At 38.8% G+C, this 17,636-nt stretch overlaps 1 protein-coding gene across 1 annotated transcript in view; it reads right to left on the bottom strand.

Annotated features, from left to right (window-relative positions):
* Positions 1-201: 201 nt before the first annotated feature.
* The window catches only part of LOC122806334 (ligand-dependent nuclear receptor-interacting factor 1-like), a gene marked incomplete at its 3' end in the record, with an annotated part of 35,989 nt that continues 18,554 nt past the window's right edge, over positions 202-17,636 (bottom strand). Inside the window, 1 exon segment of the mRNA XM_044076659.1 lies at positions 202-977. Coding sequence (XP_043932594.1) covers positions 202-936 — 735 coding nt within the window.

Consider the following 17,636-nt stretch of genomic DNA (forward strand, 5'->3'; position numbering starts at 1 on the left):
ACACCTTGCTCAAATTTTATCATTTCATAAAATTAAACAGAACACAAGTAAATTGTTAGGATGTAAAGCAATTATTTTCAAACCCATGGAAAGTAAAATCACTTCCTGCACAACAAGAAACTGCACTAACAGTATGCAAATAAATAAATAAATCAGTACACCGTATAACAAATGATAAATTTGCAAGGGACATAAGATTACCTTTCTTAGATCACTGGAGGGCTTTGCAGTGTAATGCTCATCATTAACTTCAGCTGTACTATCATTTGGAACAAGATTAGGTGCTGTAACGCCTGAAGAAACTTCTTGAGAAATTGTCCTGCTTGCTGCATCGGGGCATTCACCAGTTGGGAGTTTTTGTTTCTGGAAAATGAACAAGTATACTTTCCCTCGGTGAAGAACAAGGGCATCCTCCTTCAATGAGGCAATGGAATGTGTTTTGCTAGCCAAGGACTCACTACTGCAGCTAACTGGCTTAGATGGCACATTTTCCTTGTCCAGGTTCTTCAGATACGCAAAAGCAGCATGGTTTGAGGTTTTGATGCACAACCTGCTTAAAGTAATTTTCTTCAGAAGTTGATTTCTGGTAAGAATTTTGCTCTCAGATAGGAGAGATGGTCTGTTCTTAACTTCAGTAGTCTGTTGTTTACCAACAGGAGCCACACCACCTGACTGCCTATGGGCAGCATGAAAGCTCAACACCCCAGTTCCATTAGCCTGCACAGGAGAAATGTAAACAACAGTTGGCACTAAGCTTGGAGCCACTGTAACTGGTGCACTACTGCTCTGTGGCTGCTCACCTAATCGTTTAAGAAGTGCAGGAGGCAAAGTCTGAACTGGAAGATGATGCACTTTAGCATGGGCTGGAATATATACAATTACATCAGGAGAAACTGAGGTATCTGCTTCACACCGTGGCACCGCTGACCAGTGCATTCTTCAGAAAACTGCGTCTTCTTGCATTCAGTGTTTCAGTGCTAAAAGAAAGAAAATGAAATGTTGTATTGTGTTATAGCTAGTTACTCCATTCCTATTTTGAAATGAAAGGAAAAGTTAAGATGAGATTTTAGGCACAAGTGTCCATTATATGCAGGTGAACCTTTTACATACAATCGCAAAGCATTAATGAGGTGAAATGACTCTGGATGCAGCAAGAATCAAGTCTATATTAGTCTACTAAAATGTACAAAAATGCAAGCAGACAAGGATCAAACTATCCATCTTCCTTCATCATACCACAAGCTTTTCCATCGGCTTGTGGTGATGGGACTTCCTACGTTGCAGCTTCTCCATCACCCTTTTTTCTCTGCTTATTAGGTGCAACAATACTTACGGTTTGATGTGAAATTCTTCAGAATATCATATGCTCCTTTACCAACACTATTTTTCATTTTTTCCTTTTTAAATAATTGTATTACAACACTAATATATGCACTAAAAGTTGCAATATTAAACATGGAAGTTTAGCTTAATATTGATGCCTTTGACCTTGCAAGGCAAACATGTTGCATTCTTAACCCTTTAACTCAGAGCTCAAATTCAACATGCATCCCAAATGAGCTCCGTGTGCTGTCCATCTTGTTAGTAGCTAGGCAGGGTTGTATGTAGCCGATTGTGCCAAATCTGCCAAGGAGGAAGGGAGTTATCCTCATATACAAGAGGCTATGGTGGACTATGAATAAACACTGGCTCCATAGCCTTGACAATTGGGTAACTGCACTTAGTAATTAAGAACAGAATGGTTTGAGTTGTGTATTTATGGAATTAATTCAGATTAGACTTCTGTATTTGAGTGATTAGTTCACACCACACAGAACCATATCAGCTGTATCAGCATAATTTTTTATTTGATTACTTGGGTTTTCTTGCATCATGATCCCATGGGATCAGAACTTCACTCTCAATAACACTTTGCAGTTTATGGTTTCCAATGCTTCTCAGCTACTTCTATATTGCAGTGTCTGCACAATCCCAAATATAGCAGTCTTGCCACATTATTCTGCCTTAATGATGGCCTCTTTCAGACAGTCATCCTCTTAAGTGGCTGATGAACGTCTGAGAAGGAAAAAAAAAAAATGCGCTCGCATACTGGTTTCAATTAAGATAGCAGGTGCAGTCAAGGTCTGGTCTAATGGACATGCAGAGCGCCATAAAGAATGGCAAGTGTTGCTCGTCCCTCTCAAACATAGATGACCAACAGGTGGTGTAGTTTGTTTAGGATGGATAGCAGCATCATAAAATATAAACGAACTACCAGACAGACATATATGCTTACAACTCAACAGCTTACTACAAAAATGGCAGTCAGACTCACATGTGTTCAGTATTTATACACTTGTGCAAGCCCTGATAGCTTCTTAAAGATACACACACACACACACACACACACACACACACACACACACACACACACACACACACACACACACAGTGGTCTGCTTTCTCCTTCTTAAAAAAGATTTCCCTTAATTGAAAACAACATCGGAGTTAGACATGCAATACTATAGATATTAGAAACAAATACAATGTTCACGTCCATGTTGCCGTGCATCTAGAACATGTTCGGGAGATGTGACTGGATCTTGAAACATAATCAGGGGCAGTCTTTGGTGAACAATTCACATCAGGGAATTATGGATTCATCACAGGAATGGTAATATTCTCTGGAACTGAACATTGGACAACTCACTCTGAGACAGTCTCTCTCACAGACTATGTGCTGTGGTATAAGCTCAGACACCGGCATCAAATGTTTCCAATTCCATCTAAACTCTACTCCATAAGAGCAGCAACTTCTTGGACTGTACGCATTGGATGATTAGGTCTTTTTAGTGTCGTTCAAATCTCGTGGATCAATACATATTCTGATGTCATCTGAGCTTTTCTTATGAGCTACCACCATGGAACATATCCACTCCATTGGATCATTTACTGGACAAATCACACCTTGCTGCACCATTTTATCTAGCTTTGCTATGACTCTGTTCTGCATAGTTACTGGAACCTTCCAGGCTGGCCTGATAACTGGACTGACATCTGGGTCTAACTTCAGAGAGTACATAACTGGAAGCTTACCTGGTATGTCTTTGAAAAGACCAGCATAAGTAGAAAAAAATGTGTTGAGCGAAATTAGTGGTCTTTCACGCTAACATGATGGACTTCCTCATTAAACGAAAGGGTCCCATTTTCAAAACTTCCCCAAGCCCTAATAATGACTGGACATGCTCGTGACCACATAAAATAAAATAATTCATAAAACTTCTCCCAGCAGAGTAACAGGAAAACACTACTGAAGCCTTCAGTTTGAATTTCTTCACCACCATAAGGAACAAGTTTTGCACACTTCACCAAATCAAGCCTTTCACAGCACATACTCCAGCAAATGTTTCTGCTGACATAACATTGCATTTGGAACGTGTGTCAACTTTGATCACTATGGGTCTTCCATTGATCCTAACCGTACAAAATACATCATTCCTTGCCCTTAAATCTATTGCATTGTCTGCTTCATTAAGCACTGACATCATCAACATAAAAAGTATGTTTTACGGTTTTCTAACAGATCAACTCATTTCTTTGAATGTTCCATTTTAATAAAATAATGTGTACCCTTTGATTTACAAAACCTTGTGGCATTGCTCCCCAAAAGCTAAAAACAGTTTTCCCTTTTAGATTCATGATTTCTACCACAATTATGACAGCTGTCGATGAAACTAGGTTGGGGCCTATGCTTTGAGTTTGCTGACTCACTCATACTTCACTGAGACTGTGCAAACTCTGGAACTTACTGGAAAGCTCTGGGGTTTACCAGTAAGTGCTGCAGAGGCTACAGTTACAGTCATGTGCGTGGGCCTGTTTCTTTTAACCACATGCTGCATACTATCAACATGAGCTCTAGAAGTTACTGGAAGCATGGATTTCTCATTTGTAGGCATGTCTGTGTGTCTTTCTGTGAGCTCATATCTGACAACTCTCAATGGCATTATTTAAAGTTAAATCACTGTCACGAAGCAAAATCTCTCTCTCAGCATCCCCTCCTCTTTAAGACAGACTTGCATGTGGTTCTAATCAACACATCCCTTAAAAAAATGCTGCACGTTTTAGCCTCGTTTCTCAAGTCCATTATATATGCTTCAAAAGTTTCACCAGGCTTTTAATCCCTTGTGTAAAAAAGTGCCTTTCCCTGTAATGCTTATCTGGGGGTTAAATTTATGTTTTAAGCACTCGGGGTCCTCCCTAGACTAAGCTGTTACAACAATATGATGTTTTCCCAATCTCCTGCAAAAACAGCAGGTGCATACAGAATGAACACTCCCTTTCAGTGGCTTATAACCCAGTAAATTAAGCAGAATAAATGCCTTTGTACGGTTATCTTTATCAGAAAATGCAGCCTATATGAAATGTCGTACTCTTGCTCAAACATTCTTCAGTTCTCTGCAATATTATTGTCAAACAGAAGCGCAATGGGTTTTCAAAATCCATCTGTAATGCAAACAAAGTATGCATAAACTTAAAATATGGCCCTTGTAATTATGTACAAACAAGCACACAAAGCAGCTTGTAACATTCAAATGCACAAGAAGCTTTTCAAAATGCTTTACTTTGTATAATATGCTCTGTAATGGATATATCGTGTGAAATAACTTTACTGTAATACTGCACAAACATGGACACTTCATACACTTCTGATAACTTGGATATCTTTAATACAAAAAATACATGCATAGCAAAAATGCAGTCATTACCTTTTATTTTGTTCATTTTATGGAATTCGGACTTAATTTCAAACAATTTCTATAGTAATTCATATTTTTATCAATATCGGACACATCGGTTTAATTGAAATATCATTTAGAGCATTCTGCATGCTTTGTTTCATATTTCGTAAAGAAATTCTCAGCAAGTTTTCAAATATGAAATATTAGTTTCGGACCTGTTTTGCGAATTATGTGTGCAGTAGAGATGATCCACTCCTACATATTCCTCCAATACCAACTGGGTGCCTCTTGGACTTGCATTGCAGAAACTGGAACTTCTTCTGGTAACAAAGTAATCGTAGCTATGCCTTTCTGACACCATGTCCTTTCAGACATGCCACTTCTGACACCATGTCGCTTGTCCCTCTCCAACATAGATGGCCAACAGGCAGGGTAGTTCATTTAGATGCTTTATTACATAGAAACATCAGGATGGATAGCAGCATCATAAAATATAAACAAACTGATTAACAGGCAGACCTTACAGACATACATATTTACATCTCAACAGCTTACTACAAAATGGCAGGCAGTCAGGCTTGCACGTGCTCAGTATTTATACACTTGTACAAGCCCTCAGATAGCTTCTTAAAGACAGATACATATACATTGATCTACAGTAGGTGTGTATCTTGTAGGCTAAAAGACCACCTAATACAGTAAAACAATCTTGAGTCACAAGTATTAAAAGATATTGATTTCTTCAGAAATAGCTACTTCAAGAGAAGTAATATTTGGCAGTGCTAAATTTAAATCTGAGCTCTAGCTGTCAAACGATACTACACTTCCTATGGAAGGGAGAATTGGAGAGGATCGCAAACAGCTGTGATGATGGCCACAACCCTCACATCTCAACTAATCAAACTTTCAGGAGGTACCCAAGGAAGCTTTTTACTCTCAAGGGCAGACAAAAAATTTGCACACTGGGATAAAGGGTTATTATAATGACAGGGAATTCCTGGTGTGGGGGAGGGTTAGCTGGAAATGGGATAAAGGGTTATTATAATGACAGGGAATTCCTGGTGTGGGGGAGGGTTAGCTGGAAATGGGATAAAGCAGTTAGTAGACCCAGAGCTCTCTCATCTAGTACTCTTAACCACAGCACATGGTGGTCCTTTTTCAAAACAATCAAGGCTTAAAATGAACAAAAAGGAGGCTTATTACGAACTTTTGTTGGAAGAGTACTACAAAAGATGTAAAGGGCACCATTTCCACATGAGCAGTTCCAACTTGATAGCAACACAAGGGACAGAACTAATGCTATTTTGGTGCCTTTGCCTATTACTGAGAAACACCTCTCAGTAACGTTGGGATACTGCTGGTTAAGTCTTTTCACTACCTCACACACCCACAGGTAAGAGACATTGTTCATGATGAATAACATTATTAGGTATTCTGATGAACTGGCTTTGCCCTTTCCTCTGTAAAGTGCTCCGTTAGACATTTCCAGCTGTGCAGGTTTTCCTGTGAGATACAAACAAAGGGGTTAACTTTGTCAGATTTACTAACCCCACCTCCCTCTCATCCACAATCACATGATTTGGTGAAAAATTCTTTAAGATCATAGTGACAGCATTTGCCAGCCAGCTAAAGCATAATTGGGTTAATTATATGTCCAGTCTCATTTTCTGCATGTAGGGAGGTACCATAAGATTCTGCATTTTTCTTCCATCCGAGTTACTTTATTGTCATAGAATGAGGAAGCATCTAGACTTAAATACCACTAGGTCATCTCATGCCTGCTACTGTGCACAGAAACTGATGCAGCTACTGCACCTACCAGGTTGTGCAGGAACATCTCAGTTGACATATTTTACGACATCCTACCTCTGCTAGGTGACAGTCATGCAATGGATGTGGATGTCATCCTCTAGGGCTGGTAAACCATTGACAGCTACTTATTCCCACCCTCCACAGAGATATCCGCCAGCATAAATACTTTACAACACACAAAGTTTGTTCTTCCTTACACACTACTGATTAAACCTATGTACTGCCTTCATGCTAAAGCTACCTCTATACCACTCTGGAGGATTTAAACCTCTGTATTAATTTAACTCATGCTAATATTTATGCATAAAGAACTCATCCATGCTAATGTTAGTATCATCTGAGAAGGAATGGTACCTCAGACTCTGGGTTCTTGAAACTCCTGAAACCCATCATGTATTGCTGCCCCTATCCCCCCCCCCGTAGTTACATCACTATGTATTCAAGTTTTTGAAGGGAAGCTTCCACTTTTTGTCCAAGATTCCAGTCTCCTAAGGTCCCTTAGCAGGCTAGCACTCTGTTGTGTATTCCCCCTAATCTTTGGTATAATCTTCAAAGAGGCCAAGTTATTCTATCCATGCTGGCAGATATCTCTGTGGAGGGTGGGAATAAGTAGCTGTCAGTGGTTTACCAGCCCTAGAGGAGGACATCCATATCCACTGCATGACTGTCAAAAACTTGAATGCATAGTGATGTAACTACAGGGGGGGGGTGGCAATACATGATGGGTTTCTGGAGTTTCAAGAACCCAGAGTCAGAGGTACCATTACTTCTCAGATGATTTAAACCTTGTACTACTGTTCTCAACCACTAAACATGTAAATATGCTTTACGTCCTTCTCCAAGCTGCTGTTTAACTTTAGTTTTTGCTATGTAAAACTTGCTTAGTTTGTTTCTGTTTCCACTATGTACTGAACTTCATATTATGGAGCTTGTACTGTGCATTATTGGAGCTTTTCTCCCAGAGCCTCCACTGAAAACGGGCTCTGAGCCCAGTGGACCCGCCACAGTCATCAAACTGGAAATAAATAAATGAAATGGACTAGTATATGAACTCACGATGTCTGGTCACACTCTAGCCTTGAAACCACTGAACAACAGAAGGTGGTACATGGATAGAATAACTTGGCCTCTTTGAAGATTATACCAATGATTAGGGGGAATACACAACAGAGTGCTAGCCTGCTAAGGGACCTTAAGAGACTGGAATCATGGACCAAAAAAGTGGAAGCTTCCCTTCAAAAACTTGAATACATAGTGATGTAACTACGGGGGGGGGGGGGGTCAACAATACATGATGGGGTTGAGGAGTTTCAAGAACCCAGAGTCGGAGGTACCATTACTTCTAAAGATATGAATCAACAGGTTCAATGCTTGAGGGGGTGGCAAGGGTAAAGTCAGGTCAGCATGGATAGAGTGGCATAACTGGGGGGAAAGAAAGAAGCCATCCAATCCTTGCAAGACAACAAGAATACACAGTACAATTCTGGTGGCCTTACACTGACAGAAAGGACACTTCTGCAAAGGTTACAAAGAAAGGCTACCACAATGGTGAGGAGAGAGAACATTGCACAAAAAAAGACAAGTTCACCTCACCTCTTTTCACTTAAATAGGAGAAATGCAGATCAGAATGGGTGTGCAAGGCATTAACTGGAAAGTGTGGTAAAGTACACTGGATGTGAAGGGCACAGTGAATAGTAGGGGGAAAGACTACATCCGAAACATTAGAAGTGCCTTTGCACTGGCACAGTAGTGTGCTGGTAGACACCTGTAATGAAAGGAAAGGGAAGAGATCTACACTCAGCTGAATGCTAAACTCTGCAGCCTTTGCATTTTTTAACAGTAAAAGTGGAATTTTAAACTTTATGACTATAAAACGAACTTGTATTTTTATTACGACTCTCCCTACTATAAGTGAGGCCTGTCGTGCATATATGAAAGGTAGAATAATTCATTTCCACACACCTCCCATATCCTAGCTGACTAGGTGAGGCATCGCATGATTATTAAGGGAGAAGAATTTTTTTTTCTGAGATAAAACTTCTCCCAAAAAGTGCCCTACAGCAAATAATTGTAAAGCAAATGTAAATTTCTGGCTTTTTTTAATTCCTTCCAGATTCCCCCATGAGCATCCGGCTTTATAATTTGTGGCACTCTTCTCAGGCTGCAGAGATGCAAATCTACTCTGGTCTAAGCAAGGTTTTTATTAAGCAATGCCCATTTAATTTTATGTACATTTTAAAGGCAGAAGAAAAAGGTGCTACATTCTTCCTTTCCATAAAAGTTGAAAATCAAAGGAGATCTCAATCTTCAGGCTTCTAGCTGCACTGTCTCCGCTCAAAACAATTCTGAACAAGTACATCCAGTCTCAGCTTCTTAGCTTTCTTACAGACTACCGCTTCCTTTTCCCTATGCATCATGGTTTCCATCCTTTTCATAATATACAGAGTTTTCCTTTGTTTCTGTTAACCATATCAAAAACACTGGAAACTTGCACTTGGCACTTTTCCTACATTTATCCAAAGCTTTTGATAAGGTATCTCACCAGAAATGACTTTAAAAACTAGCCTGCCTAGAATACATGAAAAATGTCACCATCTCAGTTGTCCATCTACCTCTCAAATAGGCCACAGGTGGTAAAATGACAAAATAGCACCCCACACATATTATAGTAGGACATATAACAGTCTGGACTTATTAAAAAAAATCAGTGGTTAGATAGCACTAAGGCGTTACCTTATACATTCTCATTATCCCAACTAGTCACTTTCCACCAACTCATTCATTATCCAAACATCCTACTGTATTCAACTTTACAGCCCAAGTAGACAGCGGAGATCAACTGACAATTTATTAACTGCTGTAAAAGCAGACAGCTCAGCTAGTGACTCTGCACTCTTCATTCTTGACCAAAAGTTGGAATGCCCTCTCACTCTAAGCAGCACAGTAAATACCAACCTTTTTAAAGCAGACAAGAAATGACTTGCCCCGTACTTTCTCCTACTCTTTACAAGCACTACGTCATAGTTACTGGTGGACTTGCCCCGTACTTTCTCCTACTCTTTACAAGCACTACGTCATATTTACGGGTCCAAAATCCCCTCCTCACCCATCTTAAGTGAATGCCCTCCTTTACTTCTACTAAATTAATTTTGTTTCATAGTTCTTACAATCCTTTTATATAAAATTTAAACCAAGTATCATTAATATTTGCTAATTACGTGTATATCCATTTGTGTTCGTTATGTAATATTGTAATTTTTTTGAGCATTTCTCCCACAGCCCAAGCTGAAAAAGGGTAGCTTTCTGCCAGTCGGACTATCCCAGTAAACAAATGCAATAAACAATAAATGGCAATAAGGACAAGGTGTTCCTTCAGAAATGAACTAAGAGATCCATATATTAAAACTATGAGTATCCAACATTTGACACTATGCAAGCCAAAAAAAAAAATCAGCAATACATGCTGTCTCTCTCACATTAAAGAAAGAAAATGTCAAGCCTTTGAATCACTATTCAAAATATATCTTAAAATTACATCAGAAAGACAGCTCTTGCCACAGTGCACACAGATTACCTTAAAACATATTAAAAGTTCTGTAGAACTCCTGGAGAATTAACATTCCCTATAATCATCAGGACTCCTGCAGACTGACCAAAGTAATGTAAAAGAAAACTAAAACTACATTTTTAATAAAACAATGTTCATACACATTTGCAAAACAGCCCCCTTCACTTTCAAGCCACATGTTGAATGGTTTACTAAAAATACAAGACCTCAAACTGAAGACCTTCACCTGGATGGCAGGTGCAAAGGCCCAAACAACCACAGTAAATCAAAAGGACGGCCAACACCAAATGGGAAAAAAATCCACTTTTATTATAGACAGACCAGTTTCGGCCTCAAAAGAGCCTTTTTCAATGTCAAAAAGTAGTAAGAAACACCCACTTATAAATAACTAGAGCACCACCAATTGGCCAATAACTTACAATAGTTCATGAATAATTCATTAAATACACCAGAATTACTGAAGTTTTTAAACACAGATGCCCTCCAATAATAAATGACACATCACAACAAATATACATACAAAAGTAAAAATGATACATAGAATATGAAAAGTTTCATATCATATTACAACAAATATATATGCAAAAATTATGCATGAAGCATAGAAAATATCCTACAGATGTTCATTTGGACCTGAAGGAAAAAGTCCACCAAGCCCAATTATCCAAACTTTTTCCCTTGTAGTTAGCATCTCATGGCATTTGGCTTTAATACATTTGTGTCCATCTATTTTGTCAATGATAGTAAAACGAAAACAAGCAGTACTATGCACAAGGGTATGTTTATAGAGAGCATTAGTAATAACTTTGTTTCTCATATTACCGAGATGTTCTAAAATGCGTAGCTTCATTGGTTAATATAGAAGGCAGAGCAATTACAAGTGGCCAAATAAACAACCCAATCACTACTACAATTGGTCAACAATTTAATTTGAAAGACCCATGGTGTATTTTTACTACTAAACTACTTGGTTTAACTACATGTTTGCAAAAACTACAATGACCACAAGGGAAACACCCCATCAAAGTAATACCATCCAGAGTATGTTGGGACTTAATATTGGGTAGAGAAATAAGTTTATAAAAACTCAGGTGACCTCCCAAGGTGATCCCTCTCCGGAAGGAAAATACACACCTGTCTCCCAAAATTTGTCCAAGATGTTCATCTGCTAGTAAAATGTCCCAATGTCTCTGTACAAGACCAAACATTGGGTGTTTCTACCAAAAGTAGTTGTAAACCTAATCTTGCTATCAGCATCAGGTTTTTGTTGGTTATACATCAGCAATTCATGTCTCTGCATTTGATCAACCTGATTCTTAACTGATAAATGAGTAGAAGAGTACCCTCTGAGTAAGTCTAGTTGCAAGATCAGCATTATAACGTAATAAATCATCCTCCCTAGAACAAATATGTCGAATATGCATGTTCTGAGATTTTGGAATGTTTCTAATAATGTGTCTTGGATGACAACTGGATGCATGTAACAAGGAATTAAGAGTGAAAGGGTTTCCTATAAATGGAATTGAGTACCATCAGCGTGTTTATTTACCATGACATCCAAAAAGGAAACAGATTTCTTGTCATAATTAACTGTAAAATTGATCCATTTGTTGTCATTAAGATACTCTAAAAAATCCTGCAAGTATGCGATATCTGACTTCCATACCATCCAGCAGTCATCCAAGAAATGCCTCCAAATATCAATTTCTTGTATAAAAATGTTATGATTATCATCATAAATCATGATGTGTTCAAAGTAACCCATGAATAGGTCAGCATAAGTGGGGGCAAAAGAAGCCCAAATAGCTTTACCCTTAATCTGGAGATAAGTGCCACTGAAATAAAAGGCATTGTTTGTCAGTACATGTAACATAATAGGAAGGTGTTGAATCCAGGACTATAGAGGGCTAGCTCATTCAACCAAAATTCCAAGGCCATAAAACCAGCCCAGTGAGGGATACTGGTAAATAAAGATGTTAAAAGTGCAGAGTAGCCAGTCCACATCCAATTGTGTATCGCCAATGAAATTTAGAAATTCAGTGTTGTCCTGGATTCTAGCCCTCACAGCTGTTAAAAAGGGGTGTAAGATATTTAGTAATGTACACCAATATAGGTTCAGTTAATGAACCCTTTCCAGAAACAATTGGGCACCCCGGAGGGGGTCATCGAAATGCAATAGCTCTGGGTACACCAGTACCAACTGCCCATATGGAGTATAAACTGATTTTTGCAGAGGCACTTTTAGTAAATCAAAACTACAGGTCCTTAAATTATAAAGGTTCACCTCCCAGTCATCCAAGAAGGAAACTAACTTGCAGATTAGGCACAATGGTAAGAGTAAGAGTAGTGAACATGTTTTTAGGGAAAAGTTTCTTTTTGACAGATATGCTATTTGCAGATCACCCCTATCTCCTTCTACCCTTGTGTTCTTGCTCTAAAACGAATGCTGCAGAACAAACAACCAGAAGCAGACCTCTCTCGTAGTTCTGTCTAGGAATAGATAACAGTAGAAATCTAACCTATAGTCAGCCACGTTTTTGAATTCACCTGGCTTGTTCTTTTCAACCCAAGAGCAATACTGGAATGTTTCTGTAAATTAGCCAGCTATGTTATTTTGCAAACCACTTATGTCTTGCTGTTCCAACAGTTTGTAAGCAGTATTTAGGTTGATTCATTTAGTTGCCACTGGCTTTATTTGAAGGTCAACTATTTTTAAATGTAGACTGCATTTAAAGTTAAAAGTACCCGTGAACTATACATGCAAACTTTTGTTTCTGTGAAGCAACTGCTCAGGACATGAATGGAAAAATGGTCTACCCAAAAAATCAGCCTCCTTGTTATCTGCTTTACATGTTTTTTTTAATACTCAAATTATGCACACAGTACACAAAATAAAGAGTTCAGTAGCAATGTATCACATTTACATGTATTTTATCTAGCAGTCAGTATTACGGGCAGTGAGTACTGCTGTCACCTCTCAGCAAGAAATTTTCTGGTATGGCCCCCAGCTGGGGTACACTCGGTCTGCATATCATCCCTGTGCTTGCAAGGTATTTTGGTTTCTTCCCACCTTCCAATAACATGCAGCAGGTGAACTAGTGGCAAGTGCCTTTAGATATTCATGCAATGTGCATGGGATACAGAATGAAAAGACTGGCTATCTACCCACTATTTCCTGCTCGTTTATGATGGCAGCTACAGGAACTGTATGTGACAATGGAGCACTACTCTATGCAATTTGCAAGAGGCGGTCCCCTTACCTGGCCACCTCACACAGTGTCTGCCACCAAGGAAACCTATCCTAACCAGCCCTTTCATCTCGTTTCAATCCCAGACTAGCACTGTGACAAGTTTCCTATCTCATTCTCTCACATCAAATTAATCTTCACAACTAAAAGTTAACTCAAATCTCTTAAAAACAATACCTCAACTTTGGCTAGGTTTCATCAATGCCAACCCTACTACTATCTGCGCGCAGGAAAAATGAATTCATAATTGCTGTGGTTGAAATTCTATGCCTTTGCCCTAGTACTAATAAACTAGGGTTCTCATCTCCTTCCTCCATCCTTCTACAAGAGACAGATGACCAGAAAACTGCAACAATTTGAGTGCTGTAAACAATGATCCTCATTTGCCATCTCCCAGCAACTTTGTAAGCATACCTCCCAACTTCTTAGAAGAAATCAGGACAAAGCCATAAATAAATCAGGGGACAAAGGCCCAAAAACAAACTTAGAAAGTTAACAGGTTTGAGGTTTCTGAATGGCGGGAAGTTTTGAAAGTCAAATATTTATTATGTTTTTACTTAAGTCCTCAATGATTTGCCAGTAAACTGAAATTTTATGAGGAACAGACCAAAAATATGAGGCAAAAATCTGGATATTCTGCGAAAGTCTGGAAAGTTGAGATAAGTGACATGTCTCATGACTTCATATTTCTAAATTTCTATAAAAACTCTCAACTGGTATTACAACTCCTCCCTCTATACTAATAATGACAGTCAAGATGCATAAATGAGGACTTTATTCATAGAAATGATCTCTTCAGTCACCCAAGCCCAGAAACAGCACTTAATCTCATACAGCAAATATTTGCATGTAAAACCTTATCTCCAAACTCTTTCCTCCTCCTTATTGAGACACTGACAACACGGGCACCCCTGAAAAGAGAAGCCATTACCTAGTGGGACTAACTCAGTCAAAAGGAGTATAAATAAATCATACAAAACTCAGGTTTCAAATAACTTTCAGACCTGTCGGAAGGCTACCAGTCCTCCTACTATGCACTCGCTGTGTAACTGAATGGCTAGTTTCTCTCAAACACTTCTGCATCAGTGTCCGTGTCCATAACATGTTTAATATCACAACCTTTAATATCCAAAAGTACTAATGCCTCACTTACTCATAGATACGAATATAACGCTGTTTCAGACTGATAACCCACCCACCCACCCCAAACACAGGGCACATTCAGGTACACCAAACAGTCGCATGAACTACTTTATGTGTTATACTTCCACTGTGAAAAATGGAATCTGGGAAGTACCAGATAAGGGGGAAAAAAAGGGGGGGGGGGACTTCCCGACAAGCGTAAAGCACCATTTTAAGATGCTGTGCAATATTAGAAAACTATGCTCAACTCTTAAGAAGCTATTCAACCCTTACCAGACAAGCTCATTATATGAAGGTGCAGTGGTAGCGTTGCAGCCTCAGAGCAAGAGGTTCTCCATTTGATTCTCAGCTGGACTGCTTTCTGTGCAGAGTACGCATCTCCTCCCCATGTTCATGTGGGTTTCTGTTGGGTGCTCCCATTTTCCTCCCACATTTCAAAGACGTGTCTGGAGAGTTTCTCCCAGGACCTCCGCTGAAGCTTGACTTTGTTCCAAATCAGACCTTCCCAGTAAACAAATGTTAAATAAATGACAAAGGCCACAACCTCCCCCAAGACAATTAACTTTTCTTCCCTCTTTCCAGTCAATGTTTTTTTGCAAGTATACCCACTCAGCAAGACTCCTCCTTTGTTTCCAGAATAGGGGACATTGCAATATTCTTACTTAATCCTATTTCCAAGCACAAATTTATTGCTGTCACCATTACACCTTCCAGTCCTGCCATGTCAAATCCTCCCATAATGATGGCTCATGCCTGAAAAAAAAAAGAAAGCTTGCATTACTCATGCTCAGAAAAAAGCACCAGCCAAGAAAGACCCTGACAATTATCGGATTTCTAGAATTCCTAGATTTGGTTAGCTTCTTGAATACAACAATATCTTTTGCCTCTCTTGTATTCAAAATTCACCGAAGACAACCCTAGAAAACAACTTCAGAAGAATGCATTGATTCAGTACTGCTCTTCTGACCTTGCGGATGGAAAGCATATCACATCATATTGTATTCTTTCAATTGCAACCTCCTACAATTGCACCAATACAAAAATATCTGTCCTACGTTACCAGACTAGCAACTTTTAAACAAGCAGTCTATGGAGTCGAACATAAAACTCTGACCAAACTCTCCTGTGTGACAGTATATACAAACTGTCATGAAACACACAGCATAAAAGCATTCTCCCTTCACCAACACTCACATTGTAGGAAGATGTATTCTCATCCCAGATTTGTCACCCAATCATACTCCCATCTCAAATCACTGCTCAGAATTACCCTCTACAGCCCGGAATGTTTTTCTGACTTGGCTCATATTGCATCGGACTACAATTGTTCAGTTTCCTTAGAAGCACCTCTTCAGCCTATTCTCCATGTCCATATTCTGTTGTAAGCCTTCTAAATGGACAGGATGATCTCTGTTGCAAGCATGAACCCCGCTCTAAGATTTCCATCCTGGTCAGTGGCAGAAACATTGTAGGTAAGCCTGTGTGCAAGACAGGCACGATATGGATTAGATATAAAAACAAAAGGGGAGCCACCAAAAAATAAATTCAACACAAAAAACGTGTTATACCACCACAAATAACAAGAAAGTTGTCGAATAATCATGGAGGGAAACTGCCAGTAGTCCAGATACAAAAAATGTTAATAAAACTCCAAATACTTAAAACCATTAAAGCAACAGTAAATTTCACACAGACGTCAAGCAACAGTAAATCTCTAGACTGTTACACCTTTACAGAATATACCTTACCCTTCTTTCACTAAGTACACCAATTCATACAGAAAATTATATGTTCACATTTGTTTGATTAATCAAAACATACACTTCCAATCACATTCCTTGTTTAATCCACCAGGATAAAGGGTACCATATTTTAAAATAAAAGTGGATTATTTTTTCCAAAGCCTTCTTTTAATAATTATATAATCTTTTTTAGGAAGGAGTCTGCTTATCCTCCCCGCAGTTGGATAGCGTTCGAAAGACATGCCTGCATAAATGGGTGTGCCTTCGTTGAAGGATGGGCATTGAGCTGGTACCTCGGCGTTTAGTAAAAATCTACTTCCAATTATTAGCAGACCGGAGTTCTGCTGTGGCGACCCCTTACCAGGAAAAAGCCGAAAGACACACAACAACATATCTTTCTTAGGAAATTTGTGGTGAGTTACTATAGATACATAGATTTAATTTTCATTATGTACAGGAGGACAAAACAAAGAAGAGGGGTTCATCTCCAGTTTACATCAAACTAGATTTAACATTCAGTTTGATGGTTTACAAACAGGTGAAGTAGTGAATTGTCTAGATGTAACCCTACAAGGTAGTGAGGATGGTCTCATTCAAACAAGGATACATAGGAAATCAGCACTATGATCATGTTTTGTTTGGAGAAAGCAGTCACCCTCTCCACACATTTTTGAGAATAAAGAGGTTGTGTAATAAGGAAGACTGTCAGCAAGAGTTAAAAAAAGCTAAACAAATGTTTTTGAACAGGAGATACGAGGGGACAGTAGTTGAGGGAAGCATTAATAAATTAAAAGGGGAAGTTATAGGTCTAGAAAGAGACTGAAGAATAAAAAAATGAAAGTCAGGAATCAGAAAAATATTATATTTTGTTACCAAGTAATTGTTATTCTCAGAGAAATTAAATAGAAGAAGATATTTTTGGGGGAGACTGGAAAAATATAAAACATTTTGATTTAATGATGAACATCCAATTACAAACATCTTACACAAGGGGCAGAAGTACTCGAGATTTTGTAGTGCGTGGGAGATTCTGTTTACCCAGAAGAGAGAGAAATAAAGAAAGTTAGTGTTAAAGGGAATGATTCCGTGTGGAAAATGTAAAAGCTGCAAATATGTAGCAAGTAATTTTGAAAAAATAAATGGCAAGAGGTTTCAAGTAAAAGGGACCTACGGATGTCAAGAGTGAAGGAGTAATATATGGAATTAAATGTCCATGTAACAGGTTCTATACAGGAGAGAGTAAAAGAAGCCTTGCAACTAGGTTAAAGAAACACAGAGATATTGAAATAGGGGTAGTGGAAAATCCAGTAGCTCTACAAGTGGGGTAGAAGCCACTATCTTGGAACAGATTCAAGATGAGGGAAGTGTCTTGCTGATACTGTATGCAGGAGTGCAGATAACTCA

Source organism: Protopterus annectens, chromosome 7.part0 (genome assembly GCF_019279795.1).
Source record: "Protopterus annectens isolate FY-2018-M chromosome 7.part0, PAN1.0, whole genome shotgun sequence".
Taxonomy (NCBI): Eukaryota; Metazoa; Chordata; order Ceratodontiformes; family Protopteridae; genus Protopterus; species Protopterus annectens.